The 22,034-nt window shown below is 43.4% G+C and overlaps 1 protein-coding gene across 1 annotated transcript; it reads left to right on the top strand.

Annotated features, from left to right (window-relative positions):
- The first annotated feature begins 988 nt into the window (after positions 1–988).
- LOC103057933 (prostaglandin D2 receptor) lies at positions 989–15,661 on the top strand. Its single transcript, XM_025173262.2, has 2 exons — positions 989–2,018; positions 12,322–15,661. The coding sequence occupies exons 1-2, from the start codon at positions 1,143–1,145 to the stop codon at positions 12,553–12,555; spliced, it is 1,110 nt and encodes a 369-aa protein (XP_025029030.2). The 5' UTR covers positions 989–1,142; the 3' UTR covers positions 12,556–15,661.
- Positions 15,662–22,034: the final 6,373 nt, after the last annotated feature.

Here is a 22,034-nt window from a genome sequence, read left to right as displayed (position 1 = left end):
AATAACCTCTCCAGAAATCAGGGGAGAAACCAACGTTCCTTCCAATATCTTACATGCTATGGTCTTTCTTCTCGAGAAGAGGTGGAAAGTCATCCTCCTCCTCATGCTGAAAAAAGTGGATAATCAGGGTTCTGCCACATTTGTAGGTTCCCTGGAAGCACCTAGTTGTTCATACTTAGAAAAATACTAGATTAGGTGAACCAGCAGGGGTTTATCATGACCTTATGTCAGATGCTAAACCCCACTGCAAGTTTTACATCTTGAAAGGTTCCAAGTATATGCATGGAGGAGATTTGTGCTCTCAGATGTTTGTCAGAAGTGTGTGGAAAAGTAATTGGTCATTTGACCTGCTCATCTTCTCCCCTATGTGAACAGTGCCTAGCACTGAAATTGCGCCAGTGGAGAAGGGAAAATTGTCTTGTTCTGCTTGGAAATATTTGTCCTGTGATGTCCATCAGTGCTGGTTGAAAAGATGAGCCAGGGCCGTAGAAGGGTGATGAGATCAGAGCTGGAGGAACACCAATCCCTTTCCAACCCACACCACTGCTCTGGTGGCACTATTATCCTCTGCCTTGGGAAGCCAACCAACCCATCACTGTGGTGTCCACTGAAGTTGGGGTCACACCCTCCTCTGTCTCCTACAATCTCTGGGGCTGAACCTAGCTCAAAGCCTCATTCATTCCAGATTTTGGCAAAACTCTGCCGCCTAATGTAGCCTCAATTCTACCCACTTGAGAATAACACAAGTCAAGGTTTCTGGTCAGAAGATTATCTACCAGGCAACCAGCATCTGCCCTCAGCTTCCCAGTCCTTTCCCTCTCTCGCTTGCCACCCCTCCCCTTTCCCAAGAAGGGCAGGGCTCTTTCGCCTGTCTCCGTGGGAACAAGTAGCTTCTCCCACCCCCCGCCCCCCAAAGACTGGTCTTCTTCTGTTAGCCAACGCCTCTCTTGCCCCACCTCCCCACCCTTCTTCCTCCCCATCTCGCCCCGCTGGCGGCGTCGAGCATCTCCTCGTCATCTTCCTCCGTTTCCCTCCCTTCCCTTCATAAGCGGGTCTCTGTCCCTGGTCCCCACTTCCCCGGCGCCCAGCGCGCTCCGTCTCCCCGTGCGCCCAGCCCAGCCCAGCCCGGCCGGACTGTCTCCATGGCCGCAGGCGACTACCGGTGCAACCAGACCGTGCGGCTCGAAGCGGGCCAGTCGGTGCTGCCCAGCTCGTTACTCTTCGCGGCGGGGCTGCTGGGCAACGTGCTGGCGCTGGGGCTCCTGTGGCAGCACCACCTGAAGGCGAAGTTGCAGCGCGGCGAAGGGCGTCCGCGGGCGTCCGCCTTCTACCTCCTGGTGAGCGCCCTGACCGCGACGGACTTGCTGGGCAAGTGCTTGCTGAGCCCCATCGTGCTGGCCGCCTATGCGCACAACCGCAGCCTCCTCGACCTGTGGCCGCCCGCCGCAGCCACCGAAGTCAGCCACCCCGGCGAGGAACCGCTGCGCTCCTCCGGCAAGCTGTGTCAGCTGTTCGCCTTCCTCATGGCTTTCTTCGGCCTAGCGTCCACCATGCTGCTGCTGGCCATGGCCCTGGAGTGCTGGCTCTCGCTCGGCCACCCTTACTTCTACGAACGCCACACCAGCAGGCGCTGGGGCGCGCTGCTGACCGGCGCGGCGGCCGCCCTGTGCGCTCTCTTCTGCGCGCTGCCGTTCCTGGGCTTCGGCAGCAACGTTCAGTACTGCCCGGGCACGTGGTGCTTCATTCGCATGGCCGGCGGGGGACGGATCTATTCGGTGCTCTACGCCAGCCTGCTGGGCGTGCTGGTGCTCGCCGTCGGCCTGTGCAATCTGGGCAGCATGAGGAGTCTCTACCGGATGGCGCGCCGCCAGCCCCCGCGCAGGACCCACCTGACGGATCTGCAGGGCGCAGCTGCGCCTCTCCGGCCCCCTTGCGCCAGGCGCACCGAGGAGCTGGGCCAGTTAGTGTTGCTGGCGCTCATGACCGCCCTTTTCACCATCTGCTCCCTGCCGGTGATCGTAAGTAGCTCTTCGTGGGGCAATGGGAGGGGGCGGACGAGACGGAGAACCGTTCCCAGTTAGGCTTCGGCGCCCTCGGTGTGCCGCGCAATGCGCTTGCTGACATCTGTCCGGAGCCCCTGAACCGCCCGGTCGGTGCCGACGACGCCTTTCTCCCCTCGGGACGCAGTTTAACTACCCGAAAAAAATACGAGGAAGGAGGAAAAAGCTCGGAGGGAAAGCGAGCGCCTCCTTTGCCTTCAGAAGTTTCTGTTGGACCTCGCTCTCTCCGCGTGCGGCTGGGAAAGTCTGCTTGAAATCCTGGAGAGGCGCTCGTGGTCCATACCGATAGCGCAGTAGATGAACCCGTGTTCTGCCTCATCCTGGCTCGGTTTGGTTCTGTTAGTGGTATCTGTGGGGGAGGGGGGCAGTGATGTCCCTTACTCTCTTGTGCGGTGAGATGGTTGGGCTGCTTCTGGGCATCTGGCTGGCTTGTGGTGCAAGATATTTTGTTTCCCTAGACCAGTGCTTCTCAACCTTGACCGCTTGAAGATGTGTTGAAGTCCACACATCTTCAAGTGGTCAAGGTTGAGAAGCACTGCCCTAGACCCACAAATCTTCCTTCAAGTCAGGATATATAGTCCCCAAAATTGGTCAAACCATTTTTGACCACTGGAGGCAGAGTATTCCACAAGCACCTATTACACTTCCCTAGAAATAAAAATGCAGTGTTTTCACCAAAAGACAACATCAGCTACTTGGGGGAAGTCCTTCTACCTAACATTGCTGTGTAAAGCAACATATTTTGCCTGTGAATTGTTTAGCTCTAATCTTGTTTTATGTGTCTGAACCATTTGTACACCTTCTTTTCCTTCCTCTGAAGTCCCACCCTAATGCATAATCAGAATTAACAAAAAAAACCCCACATCACATGAATAAGTAGGTGGTGAATAGCAGAGGAGTCATAACAGGATGGAGTCATTTTAGAAAGGAGCCCAAAAGAGGTTACTCACCTACTTCTCAGAATCAGAAAATTTGAATGAGATTAAGGGGGGGGGGGTTATTTAACATGAAAATAACAATCACTTCCCTCCTCCATGTAAAAGGGAAAGAAAGCCCTACTTCTTTTCTTTTTTGTAAGAGTTTGACCTTTATTTCATCTGCAGATTTAACCACAAGGGAGAAGTTGTTGAAGAAATGTGCATGATACTTTTTCTTTGGTTAGCTTGCACATACCCATAGTCCATTTCTATCTAATTCCAGGTGCTTTGGGCTTTTAAGGTGATTTTAAAAATTGGATGCATAATTTTTAAATTGCCACTTACCCAATAAAGTGGATTAGAATAATGTTACAATGTAGATTTCCACTTGTAGAGTGCATTTAGGCTCCAGTCTTATGACCTGATCAGAAACTTCTTCTGAATGTTATAATTTAATATATGACTGACATTCAAAGTGAAATATTAAATTTAGGATTCAGATTTTTAACTTGCAGCTGAATTTCACTGTACAATTTCTAGGCTCTGAGCATGATTCTCAATCCAGTTATTTTCACTTCCACTAAGATTTCTCATTCTGAGGGGAAGAGGATTTATATACTCCAGCAGCAGAGAATTACTAGGGTTGATGGAGAAAACTGATTTAAATCCCTTCAGCTGTTTTCCTCTTAGCAAGTCAGAGGGACTGTCCTCCAAGTCCTAGAACTATTTGTATGGGTGCGTGCATCCTAACTCATATTGTACTCTCTAAGATTTAGCATGACGGTAAGGATGAAGAGACCAATAACTCTCTAGGACAGGGTTTCTCAACCTGGCTGGGGAATTCTGGGAGTTGAAGTCCACACGTCTTAAATTGCCAAGGTTGAGAAACCCTACTCCAGGAATTTCACCAGCAGGAAGCTATTCTGAGCAATTCAAAGAAAAGTCTGTGGCTTGCCAATATTCTTTCTTTAAATGACAAAATATCCAAGCTATGCATTTTTTTAAGCACCAGTAATGATAGAATTGTTCATCTGCATACAGCCTGCTAAGTCTCTAGAAGTCAACAGTTGTGAATTGATTAATGCCTGGAATTAGTCTGTTGAGTAAGATTGATGAGTGATAGTATATTTAAGGACTTGTTTTGGCTACTTATACACACGTGCAAACAGTTTAGAAATGCTTTGCATACCAAAGCAACCATGCCTAAAAAAATGATCAAGTTTTTTTAATCTTAGGTTTGTCTGGGGCAGGACAAAGATTATCAGATTACTTGTCCAGGCAGAGTCAACACTGATTTGAAGGCACAAAAAAATGACCCACCAGAGCAGTGTTTCTCAACCTTGGCAATTCGAAGATGTGTGAATGTGTGGACTTCAACTCCCAGAATTCCCCAGCCAGCCACTTCAACTCCCAGAGTTCCCCAGATGGCTGGGGAATGCTGGGAGTTGGAGTCCACACATCTTCAAGTTGCCAAGGTTGAGAAACACTGCACCAGAGAGCCTAGTGGAGGAGGGGCAGAGGTGGGTGCAGTAGTACCATGGCTATCCAGGAAGTGGAGATGGCACTGCAGGTGGACGAAGAGGGGCAGCACTGTCCATCGCTGGGCCAGTCTTCCCTGGCCATAGCCAGCACTTTGGATAGGAGTCTGGTGGTAAGAGCAAGAACGTGACAAGCCTTCTTCCTGCAGGGCATTAAAAGGAAAGGTGTTGGGGGAACTGGCTGACCTATTTGCCTCCTGCTCAAGGATGGGAGAACACATTAACAGGGCTGTGAGGAATGTATCATGTATCAAAAGGAAAAGTATCATGCACATTTGCCTCCGAAGGGCATGCTTCGGACCCCCTCAGTGAAGAACTTCGACTGGCGGGGTCCAGAAGGCGGGCCTTCTCTCCGGTAGCCCCCGCTCTTTGGAACATCCTGCCCCTGGAGGTGCGATTAGCCCCCACACTCCTGGCCTTCCGTAAGGCTTTGAAGACCTGGTTCTGCCGCCTGGCCTGGGGTGGGGTGAGAATACAAGCATGGGGATGGCTAACCCCATAGAGGCCTCTGCCTTCAACCTCAGGTTTTTTATCCTCTTGGTCTCTCCTTCTTCTTTTTAGTAATGTTTTAATTTAAGGTTTTATGTGTTTATATATTTTATGTTCTAATGTTTATTGTGAATCGCCCAGAGTTCCCCCATTTGGGGGGAGATGGGCGGTTGAAAAATTTAATAAATAAGTAAATAAATAAAAAAAATGTGCAGGTTTCCATTGAATTGTTCTGGCTGAGCTATTCTTTTCTACTCTCAAGATTTTCTTTATTTCATTCCATCCTCTTACTGAATCTCCTTGCCGTGATTCCATAAATCAGTTATGCATTGGTTTTTCCACTATGAACCTACAACAAAATCATTGGAAATTCCATTCAATTTTGGTGGGGGGGGGAAGCACAGAAAAATGAAATGACAAAGGCAAGAAGTGGGGTGACAATACAATTAGCTACTTTACAATACCACAGCCACCATCCAAGCAGTTTCTCTAAGACAGGTCTGCACAATTGGCGTCCCATCTGCCCACTTAATATAAGGAAATTGATTTACTGTGAAGGGGATCACCCATTATGCTAATTCAGGGTGTTGTCATTTTGAATTATAAGGGATGGTTATGGCTTAGCATGTTGTGTGGACTCAACCAATTGTGGCTTGTTCAGTTTGAACAGCTGGTTGAACAAGCCATAGCTTAGAGTAGTATATAAACCAGTGACTGAGTCAGGCCTGGTCTAAGGGTCTTTGCTTCCATTGGCAGTCACGGCATTTCAGGAAAAGGGGTCTTTCCCAGCTGTGCTTCTTGAATGTTTTACTGCAGAGATCAGTGATTGAACTGGTGATCTTTAGTATCAGTTGCTATCTCTGAAGCCTGGAATTTTTTTGTAGCCATCAGATAGGCTTGACAACGTTCACCTGAAACCAGCATGCTCCTAGCAGTTTTATCAAGCCACAGGAAGGCTACATTTAAAATAATAGAAGGGACTTTGGATAGAATCTAGCACAATCTTAACCCTTGTTTCCTTGTAAATTTAAACCCTTGGTTTCTTGTTGTATCTGCTGAAACAGCTGAACAATTCTGCCCTGTCTTCTGCTTGACACCCACTGAGACAGCGATCATGTCGCCCCACTGTCATCTCTTTTCCCACATTGGGGTGCATAATCTGAGGCCTTGGGGCTGCATGCAACTGCCCCCCAATCTATGTGTGTGGTTCCCAAACCAAGAATCACAGTAAATTGTAACTTTGTCACATTAGGAATTGTAACTTTTAATATGATATGAAGGGAAATTATTAAATATAAAAGAATGATCATATGAACTAGATTTGGTTAATCGAATTCTAATTACATTGACATTCAATCAAATTGGGTTTAGATTCTGTCCTGGTTCTACCTCCTTTTGTATGTTTGGCCAATGGCATGCCTCTCAAAGGCTAAATGTGTCTCTCAAACCAATAAAAATATTGTTTGCTCCTGTTCAGATACAACATAATGCCAATACAGCTCTGATCTGTGACTTATTTAATGGCCTTAGAGATGCTCTCCTTTTCCAGTGCTATTCTCTTTACTCAGGAAAATGGAGCCACCCTTGCTAAGAGCAAAGGACAGGTCTTGACCTCAAATCCTGCCCTTCTTTAATGACGTCTTAGCATCTCAACTCTCTTGTAGAAGAGAGAAGCCAACCAGTTAGAAAAGGCAGTGGCTGAGGAGGAATAGTTTGTCCTCAACCAGCACTAAGTACAGACCCATCCTTGCCAGAGAAACTTTCTTAAACAAGGAGGACCTGGAAATAACATTCTAACTGCTCTTCTCCTCATTAAAATTCGGAATCCCCAAGTTCCACAGAGGTCTGCCAGAACGGTAGTTCAGATCTGAGGTCAAAACAAGCAGAATTCTCTGAAGCTGAGGAGAAAAACAGAGTGGGGCCGTTTAGGAAACAGTTGTAGATCCATAGGAACCTTTCAGCTGAGCTAAGAATTAAAAAAGAGTTGTATAGGAAATGGGTCTAACCACCATGGAGATGTAACACCAAGTAGTTAATATTTGCAGAATGAAAGAAAGGGTAAAGTGCAAAAGAAATTCAGGCTCACAAGGGAAATTAAAAGGAAGGAAGGAGAGAGAGAGAGAGAGAGAGAAAGGGTGACTATGGGCAAATCCACACAGCCTCCTTGCCCTGGCATGAATATAGGCCATTACCTGTTTCCTGAGGATGCAACCTCATCTCATTGTCCACCTGCAGCTGAAACAACCTGAGGATGGCTTTGGGTGCTCTGGGATAAAAGCAGCAATTAAAACAAATTCATGTAACATGGTGTTTTAACAGCATGGGAGAATAAATGGTTTATTTACCTGGTGCCAAAAAGATGGCAAAGTAGGTGTGAGGCCAGCCACCCTGGGAGGAGTTCCATCAGCAAGCACCACCATGGATGAGGCCTTCTCCTTCAGCACCATTCTTCCCACGGTAGATGGTAGCAATTGCCAAAGGCAAACCTCCATACATGGGCAGATTTGAATGTTCCCATGTTTACCGAGAATGGGGGACCTGACTCACCACACGTAACCCTGTGACCTGCTTTTGACCTCTTTGGATGAGCTGCTTTTTGCTCAGACTTCAGGGTCCACAATTATGGAAAAGGAGACCTGCATAAGGAAAATGGGAGGAAAAAGAGAGAAACGGGGGCTGGGAATGGCACTATCCATCATCAGCTCTGGCCATAACTATATGATGTGGGACAAACCAAAACTATCTGAAACTATCTGCTAAAACCAATCCAAGAGAAGCCTCTTAACCATAGTGCTTATCTTGAATCTCACTTGGGAAGGCAAAAGCTCCATTAGACAGGCTGGCTCACAGCTGCTGCTCTGCCATCTTGCAATTTGGTGCAATCATTGGCTTTCCTCTTTGAAGGACTCGTCAAAGCTCCAAAGTACAAAACCTTGCAGACTACATTTATACAGACTGTTTTTTTCTTTTGTATGTGTCATCTTGCTTGTTGCAGAGAAGGCTAAATGGTTTCTTTTGCAAGTTCTGCAATTTTCCCCCTACTAAGTCAGCATATTATAGATGCTGACCCAGTGTGGCAATAGTGTTCAGAAACGTAGAAGTACATAAAAATAGAATATCTGAGTGCAGAAGTAGCACGTACAATTGCTCCCCTCCTGAGACAGTGTTTAAAGAGCTTGCATACAAGCAAAACTTCCCTGCATGTAGAAAACTAGCATTAGAGAAAGATTGTGCTGGTTTTCTACATGCTGGGAATTTTTGCTTTGGGGAACATTCTGTCATGCCAACTCCCATCTGGATTCTGTCACATCCTCATCCTGAACATCACAGTCAGTTTCAAATCTATTTGCATTCCACAGAGAAGTGCATCTACTTTAGATAATATTACATGTGCTAAACTTAGAAATCATCAAGGGGTAAGAGGACCACAAAAAGAAACACTTCTGTAGACCAGAGGATGTGTACATTATCTCTTTATCTGCTTTCCTGGCATAGCAGCACATTTATGCAAACCAAAGCAGTAACCAGCTATCTGTAAATCAAAAGAAATTTTGGGGGGAGTTTGATGGGATAAAAAAATTACATTGTTGTTTTTGTCAGTGTGATGAAAACCTGCTGAGAATCATGCTCCTTGTGGACATTCCTTGCCTTTTTAAGTATGTGATCAGTAAGGGAGGAGATGAGGATACAAGCAATAGATTTGCTCCAACAGGGTCATGTTCAAGAAGAGCAAGCGACTGGAGTACTGGAATGACCTGTGGGATCACGGAGGGATGAAGCCATAGAACGGTTAGACCTGGACTTAAAAGGATAGAGTTAGATGATGTGGTCAAGATGGGCTGGTAAAACCTTGAGCCGAACAAGGTGAGAGGAGCGTGTTCAGCCTTTCCAAACAAGTTCTTCGGGCCTTATAGTTCTTGACTGGCTTGCAGGCTCAACTTATTGCAGAACTTCCAAGTTTCCGGAAGAATGAGAGCATCAGTGATGCAGGAAGTACAGTAAGGCAGTGGAGTTGCTGTCCCTAACTTTATGCTCTTCAGATGCGTTAGGACTGCAAACTCAGTTATGATGTTTGGACATTCTTAGATTCCAAACACATTTGGAAGGTCCTGGATTGGGACAGGTTGTATGGAGTCCTGGGAGGTCTGAATATGTACTCCCTGTGCTATTATATATATACATATACATAATGCCAAGCTCAGGTCTAGGGTGGTCAGTTGGTCTTCTTATCTGGTGTGGTGTGCAAGTAGAACATTTTTACTTTGCACCCTCCCTGCAAAGTGAAAATGTCAATGCTGTTGGTGGTACTGCGATTTTAGCCAAGGTTATAGCTAGCCAGCCTTTCAGATACTGAATGCAGCTACAGAGCTAAACTTACACAGGTTAAATGATTACACTTTATAGCAGCTTCTTTGTGTGTTTTTCCAAGGGGAAAGTAAATTAAACAGATAAAGGGGCATGCACGTGATGCCCATAAAAGGGGGGCAGAGCTTCAATTGCAGGGTTGTAGCTGTCATCTTGATTTTTTCAAGCCCTCCCAGCAGACACCCTTGATCCTGCCACAATTCCCCTTCCAAACCTGGCTAGTTTTCAGCTCAGCTCATGGGAAAAATGTAATCAAGGTTTGTTCAGGAGTGAGTAAGTTAAGTTTTCCCTGAACTCCATCTTTTTGGGGCTTTTTGAAGACTTTGGCTGGGTTCATCAAATATGTTTAACAATTACAAACTTAATAACTGGGTTTGCAAAATGCCTAAGCTTGGTTAATTTGAAACTTGGTTAAGATGTATTATTATTATTATTATTATTATTATTATTATTATTATTATTATTATTTGATATTGTTTTGTTCAACCCAGATTATTCAGTTAATTTATGGTTTGGGGTATTATGCTAATCCAGAAAATGGGTTAATTCAGTAACCAAGCTAAGAGTGTTCTTTGATTACAGCTTCTGAATGGCCTGGGGCCAAAATGTTAATCTGAGCCCTTGCAATCAAGCTTCCTTCTCCCTATGAATTTGTTCTCCATGTTTAGTAAAGTGAGGGAATCCCAAAATACTGAAATAACTCTTGGGACTGTTGAGTGTTACTGTCTTGAATGAAAATTATTGATCACCTGCACTTGATCATTTCAGATTTCCCTCAAGGGAGTAGTGCTTCCCCCCAAGCGCCCCCTCCATGCTGTGGTATAAATAATAAGGATTTGGAACTAATTCTAAAATGGGATATTAAACAAGATGAGAAGAGCATAACTACTGATGTTGCAAAGAACTGCAAATTATTTTTTTTATTTCAGCTAATAACATAATTTTACATTACTTTTTACACTAGAGATTCTTATGGAGTCAGATAAATTATGGATCTCATGGAAAACATTCAGTGTAAAATTTGGCCTTTCCCAGTTTGGTGCCTTCCAGATGTGTTGGACTGAAGCTCCCATCATTGCCAACCAGCAAGGCTAATGCTTCCAGACAGAAGATCGGAGTTGTAGTCCAGACATCTAGAGCAGGGTTCATAACTGGGGATCTATGGACACATTTCAGGGGGCCTAACTAGGATGAGAAACAATTTACAACTTTATTTTCACATCTATGACTATATTATATGTGTCATATTTAATATTTTGATAACTGTATTTGAGCATAATTGATTGCCTTTGTAATACATGTAATACTTGTAATACAAATATATTTATTTTATGCATTTAAATCACTTTTTCTAAGAAGGGGCCTCATCAGACTCTCAAGGGAGTTCATGGCACCAAAAGGTTAAGAAACCCTGATCTAGAGGGTCTATTCTACAGTGGAATGTCAATATAATAATCTTTTTCTTTCTTTTTTTTTCCTTCTCCAATGGGGGGGAGCTTTTAAGATGCAGAGGATTTACAGCTAGTAGCATTTCTATCCCTGCAGGTCAGCCTGCTGCTTTCCGACCCCTCCTCAGCTTGGAGTCTTTCAGAATTATTGGAAGTATAACTCCTAGAAGTCTAAGCCATACTGACAACAAAACAACAGCAACCAAAGTTCTTTATTCACTTGCACTTTTAGGATTACTGGAACATGCCCCTAACCCTTTAGAGCAGTGTTTCTCAACCTTGGTGACTTTCAGATATGTGGACTTCAGCTCCCAGAATTCCCCAGCCAGCCTTGCCAAGGTTGAGAAACACTGCTTTAGAGAGTGCCTTCTCTGCTCTTAAGCATCCCCAAGCTGGATGCCAGGAAAAGCAATTAATTAGCTTCTAAATGTTGAATGAATGTATCCTACCTACATACATTTGTAAATAAAATGGTGATCTTGTTATATTCTAAGTACTATAGTAGTTTTAAAAGCGAGGTTCTAGATTCGACAAGAAATAAATTAACATGCATAGCAAAATGAACAGTCTTGTTCTCATGGCTTCTTAGAAATGTGCGTCTAGTCAAGAATTCAATTCTACCATTCGTAGTCTGAACAAAGATAACAGATTTTCTCAGGTCAGCCTCTGGTGTGACCAACAGCATTGCCTTCATGAATGACCACTGCAACCATCTTTGCTGTGTTTGTTGAGACCAGTGTTTCTCAAATTTGGCAACTTTAAGATGTAAGTTGAAGTCCACACATCTTAAAGTTGCCAAGTTTGAGAAACACTGCACTAGACTAACATCCCCTGAAAACAGTTTACATGAGTGGCTAAAGGTAGTATCTTTTCTAAATCAGCATAGTAATTGAGAACTGCAGATTAATTACAAACTGTGGCAATTTAAGCAAGCTTATAAGCAAGGTGAAAATTGTGTTCAAGGTGCCACATCACACTTCCTAATGTTCGAGTTTTCATTGGCTGACAATAAATGAAGCTTCAGAAGCAATTGACCCCATGTTTCTTATAGCCTGCCTTCTTATGTGTCTCAAGAATAGTCTAAATGTGGGTGGAAAACATGTCAGCCCTTTGAGGAAAGCTAAATCAGGAAACAGATTCCACAAGAAATACGAGAACTCTACTTTATTGATGTAGGCTATAATAAAAGAATCTTGAAAGGCTGACCGTCTTTTCCCTTCCCTCCTTCTTACACCAAACAGAATCAAGGCAGGGTCACTCTCTTTCTAATACCTTCTTCCCTTCCTGGGCTTCATTCACATTTTGCTAACAATCTCTGTATACCTACTCCAGGGCCATGGCTGGCTGGGGAATTCTGGGAGTTGAAGTCCACACATCTTCAAATCACCAAGGTTGAGGAACCCTGCCCTACAAGATCCCCAGGCATTCCTATGAAGTACTTTCATTCTTTATCATCCCAATCAATTGTAAGTCACTTTCTCTTTCCATCTCTCACCTTTTACAGATCCGAGCTTACATTGGAGCCTTTGCCCCAGATGCAGATGAGGCAGCAGATCTTACAGCCCTCCGATTTTTCTCTGTGAACTCCATTGTGGACCCCTGGGTCTTCATCATTTTTCGGACATCCATATTTCGCAGTTTTCTCCAGCGGTTTTCTAGGAGGCTGAGTTTGAAGAAGGATCTGCATTCTCAGCTCCTGGAAACTTGGCAGAGGAAAGAATCCAATACCATAAAATAAATGGGCTGGAGCTGGAGATGATGCAACTGGACTTCTTTTTGTGGCACATCATGGTCTTCAAAGCCAACGTGTTGCAAGTCAATGTTTATTAAGGTTGAAGGAAAGGACCAAGATAACTCTGTGGTACTGGCTATACCTTCATTTGTTACTCTGTTCCAGATTTGGTGCTTCTTGAAAAACCCAAGTTGCAGCTGTCAAAGGACTCATTCACATTAACAGCTTACTTGACCAGTGGGGTCCATTTGCACAGAAGCATTCCAAGATTTGCTTAAGTCCAAATATTCTGCCAGAGATACTGGCCACCTTGAGTTCCAACTACTTTTCCTACCCAATCTGTGTGATTTAAATGATTAAAACTTGAGAAGGAGAAGAGGAACTTTCTCCTTATGTGTGAACCCCACCATGCCTAGTCATAGGAGCAGATACTGACTGACCAACAATGGGAACTCACAGAAGACAGGGCAAGAATATGGAATAGAAAAAGCTGCTATACACATTCTTTCTCCACCCCGTTGCTCTCTGTGGTGGATTTGTGACAGGTTGTCAAGCCTAGCCCAAAGAACTCCTGGAGACCATGCAGGTTCAATCAGCAAGGTTTATTAGCCAGCGCCTGTTTACAGGAATCTTCTCAGACTGACCACTAGTTCCCAGGCACAGCTATTCACTATCTTCTGGAATGTTTAGGGATGCGCCAGCTTTCTCCGCTTATCTCCAGAGCGTTGCTCTGGAGACGAGAGCACCGTTTTCACCCCCCTTCCTCCATTCCAGTCCATCACACAGGTGTACTGTGTGTGTCCACACCTACAGCAGTATGTACATCATTGCTGGCCCCTCTCAAAAGAGAGATTGTAAAGCTAGAGAAAGCCTTGAAAAGGAACAATTCAAATTATCAAAGTGTCATTGTAGTCTTGAACAAATGTTTAAATTGGGGGTTCTTTAAAGAAAATGGTTGAAAACCAAACATTTTGACTGCTGTACTTCTGTTAAATAAAGTTGGGTGGATCCACACATACATTATTTCATTTTGGAAAAAACATCCAACTGTAACTTACATTTTGAGTCCAGGTGGAAGCATATTCAATTTGTTTGTAGCTTATACAGCTAAAAACAACTGATTAGCTGTGTTTTGCAACAATCACCTTTCCTAGAACAATGTTCAAGCTTGAAAATGATTTAATTATTTTCTTTTAACTGTCCAAGAAACTTAGAGTTTGGTAAATTTACAAGATGCTTGATTTTTTCCAAAATTAAAATTTGAAGAGGAAATATGAATTGGTTTTAGATGCAAGGGCAGATAGTCAAAGCCATAGTTTCCATAGTTGTAACATACAGCTGTGAGGGATGGACCATCAGAAGTGCTGAACAAAGAAAAATTGATACCTTGGAATTATAATGGTGGATAGAATTTTTGAGAATGCCTTGGAGTGGCAGAAGAACAAATTGTTGAAGACTAATTGAAGGAAGACCAGAATGCCAGCTAGAAGCACTAATAATAAAACTCAGATTTCAATATTTTGGACCCATAATGAAAAGACAAGAATCACCAGAGAAGACCCTGAGTCTTGGAAAAAGCAGAAAAGAGGTAGTTAGATGCTATTAATAATGACACAGGCAGGAGTTTACAAAGAAATGGTTACTGACAGACACTCTAGGCAAAGTGATGCCTTGAATCAGATCACCAAGAGCTAGAAGCAACTGAATGAAGATCATCACATGTTCTGAAGCTTATTCGGGAGCCAGGCTGATTCAGCAGCAGAAAAAAAATACACTGAATATTTTGGTACATGCATATGCTCTTTTAAAGTTTGGGTGCCTTTCTGATTGTTCCACCTCAAAATGGGTATATTAGAGGTGGCAGGAGTCAAAGGAAGGCAGATTAAGTGTAACATCTTCCTCTGAAGAATGGTTACAGTGGCTGTGACTTTCTGAAAAGAGTATGCAAAGTTTCGGACTGCAACTCTCTGCAGCTCCTTGCACCTGGGACTGCGGCTGCTTTCCCGAGCTGTAGTGGAATTCCAGGAAAAGATGCATTTGGTGTAAGGATTGGCAGAAAGAACAGCTTCTCCCCTCTCCAGTGTGCTCTGAAATACCATTTTGCTGTCAAATCTTAAGCACTGCAAAGCCCTAGTTTCCAACTAAAAAAAAAAAAAAGTCCAAGGGAGCAATGTTGTTTTCCCTAGAATGAGAGCTGATGGGTCCTAACTAGCAATTCCAGGGATATTTTGCCAATGGAGGCGGAGAAATGCTGGCACAATGTCAAACCTCTGCTAGAGATTGCCATCAACCAGCCCTTCCCCAGTGCGGTGTCCATAAGGTCTGTTTCTGTATACCAGCGGTGGAAGCTAAAGACACTGGGCATGTTAAGAGTCACTGTGGATCTTACTCTCCTCCACTGTCTCATTCCTCACCCTATGTGCAAACAGGCCTAGATGGGAGGCAGCAACACAGTCCTTGCAAGGACCAAGTGTCTATCCCGTCTCCTCTCAATTGGCACCAGCAGCCCACCCAAAGTTAAAATAATATAAATACTGAAATGATTCAAGTCTAGGAAATCACTGGACTTTGCATGAAAGCCTATTAAGAGTTTGACTTTGTTGCACCAACTCTTACAAGATCTCAAGATCAAATCACCAAAATCTTGCAATATCTACTGAATTCATGAAATGTGGGATGGTGTTTATTTGTTTTTTTAAGGGAAACCTGAGGCAACTTGTAAAAGTATGTGATAACACCTGGGTTCTGAAACGTTTTCAGTTTCTTCACCTTACTAATTCCCTGTCATTGGTGGGCAGTGGGAATGCTTTGTGAGTGCAGGCCCCAAAATTGAGGAAAAACCCTGCCCCTCTTCTTTCTGACTGCAGCAAATTGCCAGAGTTTGGGATGCACAGATGTTCATCATGGGATCTCCTATTGCTCCGCCTGGCCCACTCCATTTCCCTGGCAGTGCATCCTACTGAACACAACAGAAATTTACTTCTGGGCAGACCTGTAAAAGATTGCACTGGACAAGATCAAAGAGATAGCAGAATTATTCTCTTTCAGTCTGTCATAACTGTTACAACACTTGGATGTCAGCTGGATTAAAGCAAAAAATCTATGGTTTTTCATACAATTCATTCCTGTAATTTTTTAAAAAAATAGGATTAAGTTATAGAAGTCACATACAGAACCTACATTGATACCTCTGGATTTCCTGGGCACATCAGGCTGGACATTGTTGATTAAGTGTTATGTTAACCTTTAGTGTCTTACTATATTTTCTTCCACTATTGGTACTCTATTACTGACACAATTGCCCCTGTGCAATTAGAATAGTTAATGTCACCCTTGCCTTTGATACTTCTGCGGCTCAGATATTATAGAGATCTTCCTCAAGAAAAGAGGCAAGAAAATGGCAATGGCTAGTTTTTAGCCATTTTTATAGTACATGTAATCTAGAACATAGGTACATTCCAGAATTCTGCTCAATGTTTGTTTCTAGGAAATATACGCATGCACTTCTTTATTACTCCCATTCATCTGAAAAGACAGATCTGTGATGTTCTGTAACTGATACTTGACTACCTTGCATCCAGCATTTAATAAGATGAGCCAATGACTAGTTTCCTTAACCATTATTCGTTCAGTTGACTTAGTGGCTGAGTGAGGTATGAAGTCAAAGCAAACCAATCACAGGATGGTTTAGCAAAATGTGTGAACCCAACCAGAGAATTTTGCAAGATTAGATATTTAGCCTCTGTTGTAACATAAATACCTGAGAACATTCCAGGTTTTGCTAAACGTCTAATAATAAAGAATGCATCTTGCTGCTAAACTGTCAACCCAAATACTTAAGCATGCAAAACGTTCTGGTTTGACCTAGCAGTTGCACGTATCCAGACAACCACTAGATGGCAGTCAGGTTAGAAAACCTCTAAATAATAATCATCTGTTTGACTGATAGTTTCAAGAACACAGGGAAAAGATTATTGATCAAGAGTACAAGAAGAAAGAAAAAAAATGTAATGCATGGAGTAACCAGATGTTGGGCATGCCAGTTGGAGAAGGTTTTTCACATGGTGGATGATGTTGGGCAGGGCTGGAATTTCAGCTGATGGAACCACAAATCCTGGCCCTTAGAATATTAGAATATTGCACATTAAAGCTATATGGACAGTAGTGCAGTACAGGCCTGCTCCAGATATGCCGTAAGGATGTTCTACAGGGACAAAAAAGATTTACGGCAGCATGAATTCCTGTGGCTCTGGACAGGAGTGAAACGGCAAAGCAGCTGTGTGGATGTGGAATAGGTTCACCCATTGTACTATGCCAACATTTGTTTCAGTTTTGTTGAACAAGCCATAGTTAAACGCACCAAGCCATTGGTTTACAGGACAAAATGTATGGGTTCCCAGATCTTGCCAAACTAAGAGCAACTTTTTATGGTTTCCTGCACTGTGCTGATTGCATATGGCAGTGGACATCAGCTGACTCTTGAATAGCAGTGGGGATGCTGTGCTTTATTCTGCTAATGCAAGTGGCACACGGGGAGTCTACACGAGGGGCTGAAGCAAAGGCTCTTCGTATTGTCAAAGGCTTTCACGGCCGGCATACGATGGCTGGTGTGGGTCTTCCGGGCTGTGTGGCCGTGTTCTGGAAACACGGCCACGCAGCCCAGAAGACCCACACCAGCAAGGCTCTTCGTTTTCCTGTTTACCTTTGGAAAAAAATGTGTTGCTCTCTCATGCTAAAGGAAGAAATGTATCCATATTACATTTCATTAAGGGGTGGAATATACACACGTCATCTATGTGATTACAGTATGATGCGAAGGTTGAATGAAAAGTAATGCCTCCAGTGTTATAAATTGCCAAAATATGGCAGTAGGAATGCACTTGAAGCTCCTATGTGTTCTTTAGCGTTCGTTCTTTCACTTCAGTTGATGAGAAGTTGCCACTGGAAAAGACTATGTTGCTATGGTTTGTGAAATGGAAGCCTGCAGTCAGTCATTAATGCACTTTAAGCAGTGCCCTATGATTGAAATTTTGGTTGATGAAGGAGTCCCTCCCATTGAAATGCACACTGAATGCCAAATATGTATGGTGATTATTGTGTTGACGTGAGTCATGTGCATTGCTGGTCCAAACAATGTATAGACAGTGAATCAGAAAGAGCATTCGAGTTCCACATAAGAAAAGTTGATGAATTGATAAAGGACAATCACTCAAAGGGAAACTACTGTCAAGCTTGGCATTTCACAGAAACGTGTGTCACATTACTGATGTTCGTCAAAACCAAAAGGTTTGTAAAAGATGGGTTCCTTGCATGCTGCTGGCAGAGTTGAAACTTTAAAAAGTTGAAATTTGCTAGCAGTTGTCATGCTATGAGAATGAAAGTGAAGAACTTCTTCCCAGCATTATGATAGCTGACAAAATATAGACTCATCACAAAATTCAATAGAAGAGATGTGTGATGGAATGGAATTATGAAGGCCAGACTCAGGGAGAAAAACGTTTTCTTTCATCTCCTGAGGCGCGAGGGAAAGATAAGAGGATGAGACTGGCACCTCCCTGAGGAATTCACAATGTTGTGGCTGGCATTACTTGGGAGCTGGGGTTTCAGTCTGGGAAGATTCTTGCTAGAGGTTGTAGCTAATAAACATTGCTGGACTGAATTTACATGGTCTCTTGGGGTTCCTTGGGCTAGGCCTGACATCAGTCTTCCCAGACTGAAACCCTAGCTCCCAAGTAATGCCAGCCACAACATTGTGAATTCCTCAGGGAGGTGCCAGTCTCATCCTCTTATCTTTCCCTCGCGCCTCAGGAGATGAAAGAAAACGTTTTTCTCCCTGAGTCTGGCCTTCATAATTCCATTCCATCACAAGATGCTTCTATTCCATGGACTCATCACAAAGTGTCAGTCCATGGAATATCATCAGAAAGATTCACCTGCAAAAAAACAAAATTCAAAGCCCAGACATTGGCAGGAAAATGCATGGTTACAGCTTTGGGGGGATGCAGATGGCTTTATTCACATAGATTTTTTAACTTGGCACCACTATCAACAAAGAACATTATATTGCAACACTTAAAACTTTGAAACTATGATTAAGTAGAGTTTGGAAGCACAGAAGGAACTTTTCCTGCAATGTGCAATGCTAGGCATCACACTTCACAAGTCACTCAAGAGGCAATTGCAAAGTTGAATCTGTCTTACCCATCTGCCATGTAGTCCAAAATTGGCACAACTTCCTCTTTTCCCAAAATTAAAAGGATACCTTTATGGGCATCTGTTTGACTCAAATGAAGAGGTGGAAAGGATTGTCAAGACCTGGTTGAAGAGACAAAGTGAGGAATTCTTTCATGATGGCTTTAAGAAGATTGTTTGTTGTTGGCAGAAATATGTAGCAAATGGTGGTGATTACGTAGAGAAGAAAATTCAGGTAACAAAAGAGCTTCTCATTCAACATTCTGGGAGTTGAAGTCCACACATCTTCAAGTTGCCAAGGTTGAGAAACACTGGTCTATATCATTGAGTTAACCTTTACATTCCTGGAAGCAGCTTTTTTTGGTCTTCACAGCAGACAATGTGTATTATCCAGTTTGGCCCTTTGGTCCACAGACATCAGTTTCTTGCAGCACTTTATGGAATGTGGTTGCATTTATGCTTGCTTGCTTGTTTCAAATTTCACTATGCATTCAGCCAAAAGTAAGAGGAGGGAAGAAAAACTCTCACCAGCAGTAAAACAGAATAAAGAATGACAAAGCAAATGGGCAATTACATTCCCGTTTACCTGGGCACCAATCCAGAGACTACGTTTTGGCACATTCAGAGGCTTTTTTCAAATGCACACTTATAGGCAGGGCTCCCATCAGCCAAACGTGCTTTGTAGGCAGTTGGTCAAGGCTACAGTAAGTTAAAGGCTCTCATGTAGCAAGTGTCCAAAAGGGATCTCCGCGTGAGAGCTGCTGTCAAGCAGAAGGTCCCATGTTTCACGGCTCCCTGGAAATGCTTGGAAACAGGCTACCCAGCCCTCCCCATGCACTGACAAGCACATACCTGTGTTTCATAAATCAATTGTCTACCTGGGAAGGGAAAGCTATTGCTTAGGAAATAGCACTCTGACTCACACTCACAAACTTGGAGCACATAGCGCAGCCCCTGCTGTTTATCGATGGTTGAGTTTCTGCTGTCTTGTTCTCATATTATATTCAGCCAGAGCTGTGCTTGAATGGGAAAGTTTTGCAAGGAAGGGATTTGTGTGCATCCATTTATTTTTTTAAAAAGACACAACTCTTCCGGGAAGGGGGATTGTTTATCCCAGTGTTTCTCAACCTTAGCAACCTTAAGATGTGTGGACTTCAACTCCCACATCTTAAAATTGAAGTCCACACATCTTAAAGTTGCCAAGGTTGAGGAACACTGGTTTATCCAGATTACTATTTATCAAAATTCCTGTTAGACAACAGTTCTCCCTTTGAATGGAATGAGTAAACCTCTTTCGTTTTGTGTTGTCCTTTAGCACTGATGAACACAAAGCAGACGTGACATCTGATACAGTGAAACACAGGCTTACCGGCATCCCTCTGAGATCAGGATTGCAACTGGACTGCATATTGCTAGCACATACCTAGATGGTCTGTCACGAGTAATAAAGTCTCCCTATAGGTGGCAGCAACTGGAAGTGCATGGTGGGAAGTCCTGAAGGCCAGGCTGGCAACGCATCACCCCAGAGAAAGTCTACGCATATGATTGCTAGTAATCCACGAAACTGATAGCACATAATCAAATCAATCAGTAGGTGGCAGCATTAGCAGAATTTTGTTGAGCAGAAATAGAGTGTTTTTCCAGTGCTGGGAATCTGTCCCCATTATTTATTTCTGTAATTCTTACAACCACCTCAACAGGCACATCTGTATTATTATCCTGACGGTGTGTCTTGTCCTGTTTGAAAAGGTTTTTCTAGAACACATCAGTGGTCCACTTCGCCTGCCTCCCAATCTAAGATATATTGCTTCTATATAGGAACATGCTCATCTTTGCTGTTGAGACTAATGGCACTGACAGGTTTGTACTCAACAGGTAAAAAAAGGATTTTTTCCCCCATGTATCATTTTGCCTTAGTTTGGCATCTCATCTGCAATGTTTAGTTGAATTTGTAAGACTCACTCGATAAAAATGTCGGCTAGTTTGTGGATCAGCACATCATGCAAACCTAGGCGATTGGGTTAATTCAGTAAATCACAGGTTAATTTGCTGTGTGAAGAGAGCCATGATTTCCTAGCAGTTATTCAATCTCAGGAACTTGCTCACTATTTCTTCTGGCAGTGGACTGTCCTGACTAACAGCATAAACTCTGGAGTCCTTGGGGTTCTCTAAGCTTGGTTCTTTTCTTGCAAACGTTTCATTACCCGGCTAGGTAACATCTTCCATGCTAAAATGGGATGAGGAGAGAGCAAACCTCATCCCATTTTAGCATGGAAGATGTTACCTAGCCGGGTAATGAAACGTTTGCAAGAAAAGAACCAAGCTCAGAGAACCCCAAGGACTCCACAGTTCAACCCTGAGCTACACATATTCGCCTCCATTGCTAGCATAAACTCTGCCATCCTGACCATCTCCTCCTTCACCCCAACTCCAGTTCATGAATTATTCAGTTTCAGCAGCACGGTCCTCACTGTCAAAAGTGAGCTAAGATTCCAGAAAACCTAGCTCCAGGTCTGGCCACAACCATTCCCTAGTATATTTTGCTCAGGGTTTTTCCCTGGGTGTAATTTAACTTTCCATACTTAAAATGAGATTACATATCTTTAAATGACATGACACTGAACAATGACTCATGTGCCAGCAAGGAAGTAATGCATTAAATAAACTCTCAGGTATCCTGTGACTCTTACAGCTGCCCCAAGCACTCTGGATGATCTGCTCTTTCCATAAAATCAGCTTCCAATGGAAAATTACTGCCCTCTGGAATTTCTGGACCATTCTGTATATTAATGTGGCTTGGTTCTTCACCATTGGAAGTGTAGGACAAGTCTTTAGATAATTGTGGTTTTATCTATTTATTTATTTATTTTCCTGGGGAGGGGAATAATCAGGAAAACAGTATGGAACAAAGTATGTATGTACGTGTGTATTTATTTATGTAGTCCCATTCCTGGATTTGGGCTTCCGTAGATCCTACTTTATATGTGATTTTCTGCAGAGTGGTCTACCATTGCCTTCTCCTACACGATATGAAATTATGCCATTCTTATGGTCACTGAAGAGATTTTCCGCCTCCAGCATCTTCCTATATATTGGGCAGCTGGGATGACCTTCACACCATGGATGGCCCTGCTGGGATTATATAATCTTGGTATATACTCCTGGTGTTCTTCACTCACCCTTCCCAAGAATCCCCCTCCCTGACATGATAAGGCAGCAAAGCAGGATTTGGAGGGAACGAGGATATAAAGAAAGATCTAGAGAAGCCCAATTCTAGGAATGGGGAGTACCGG

This window comes from Python bivittatus, unplaced genomic scaffold, assembly GCF_059951505.1.
Source record: "Python bivittatus isolate LINGU-HERP-01145 unplaced genomic scaffold, Pbiv_v1 ctg000580_np1212, whole genome shotgun sequence".
Classification (NCBI taxonomy): domain Eukaryota; kingdom Metazoa; phylum Chordata; class Lepidosauria; order Squamata; family Pythonidae; genus Python; species Python bivittatus.
Note: the sequence above shows the minus strand (reverse complement) of the source record. Positions and strands in the feature narration are given on the sequence as shown.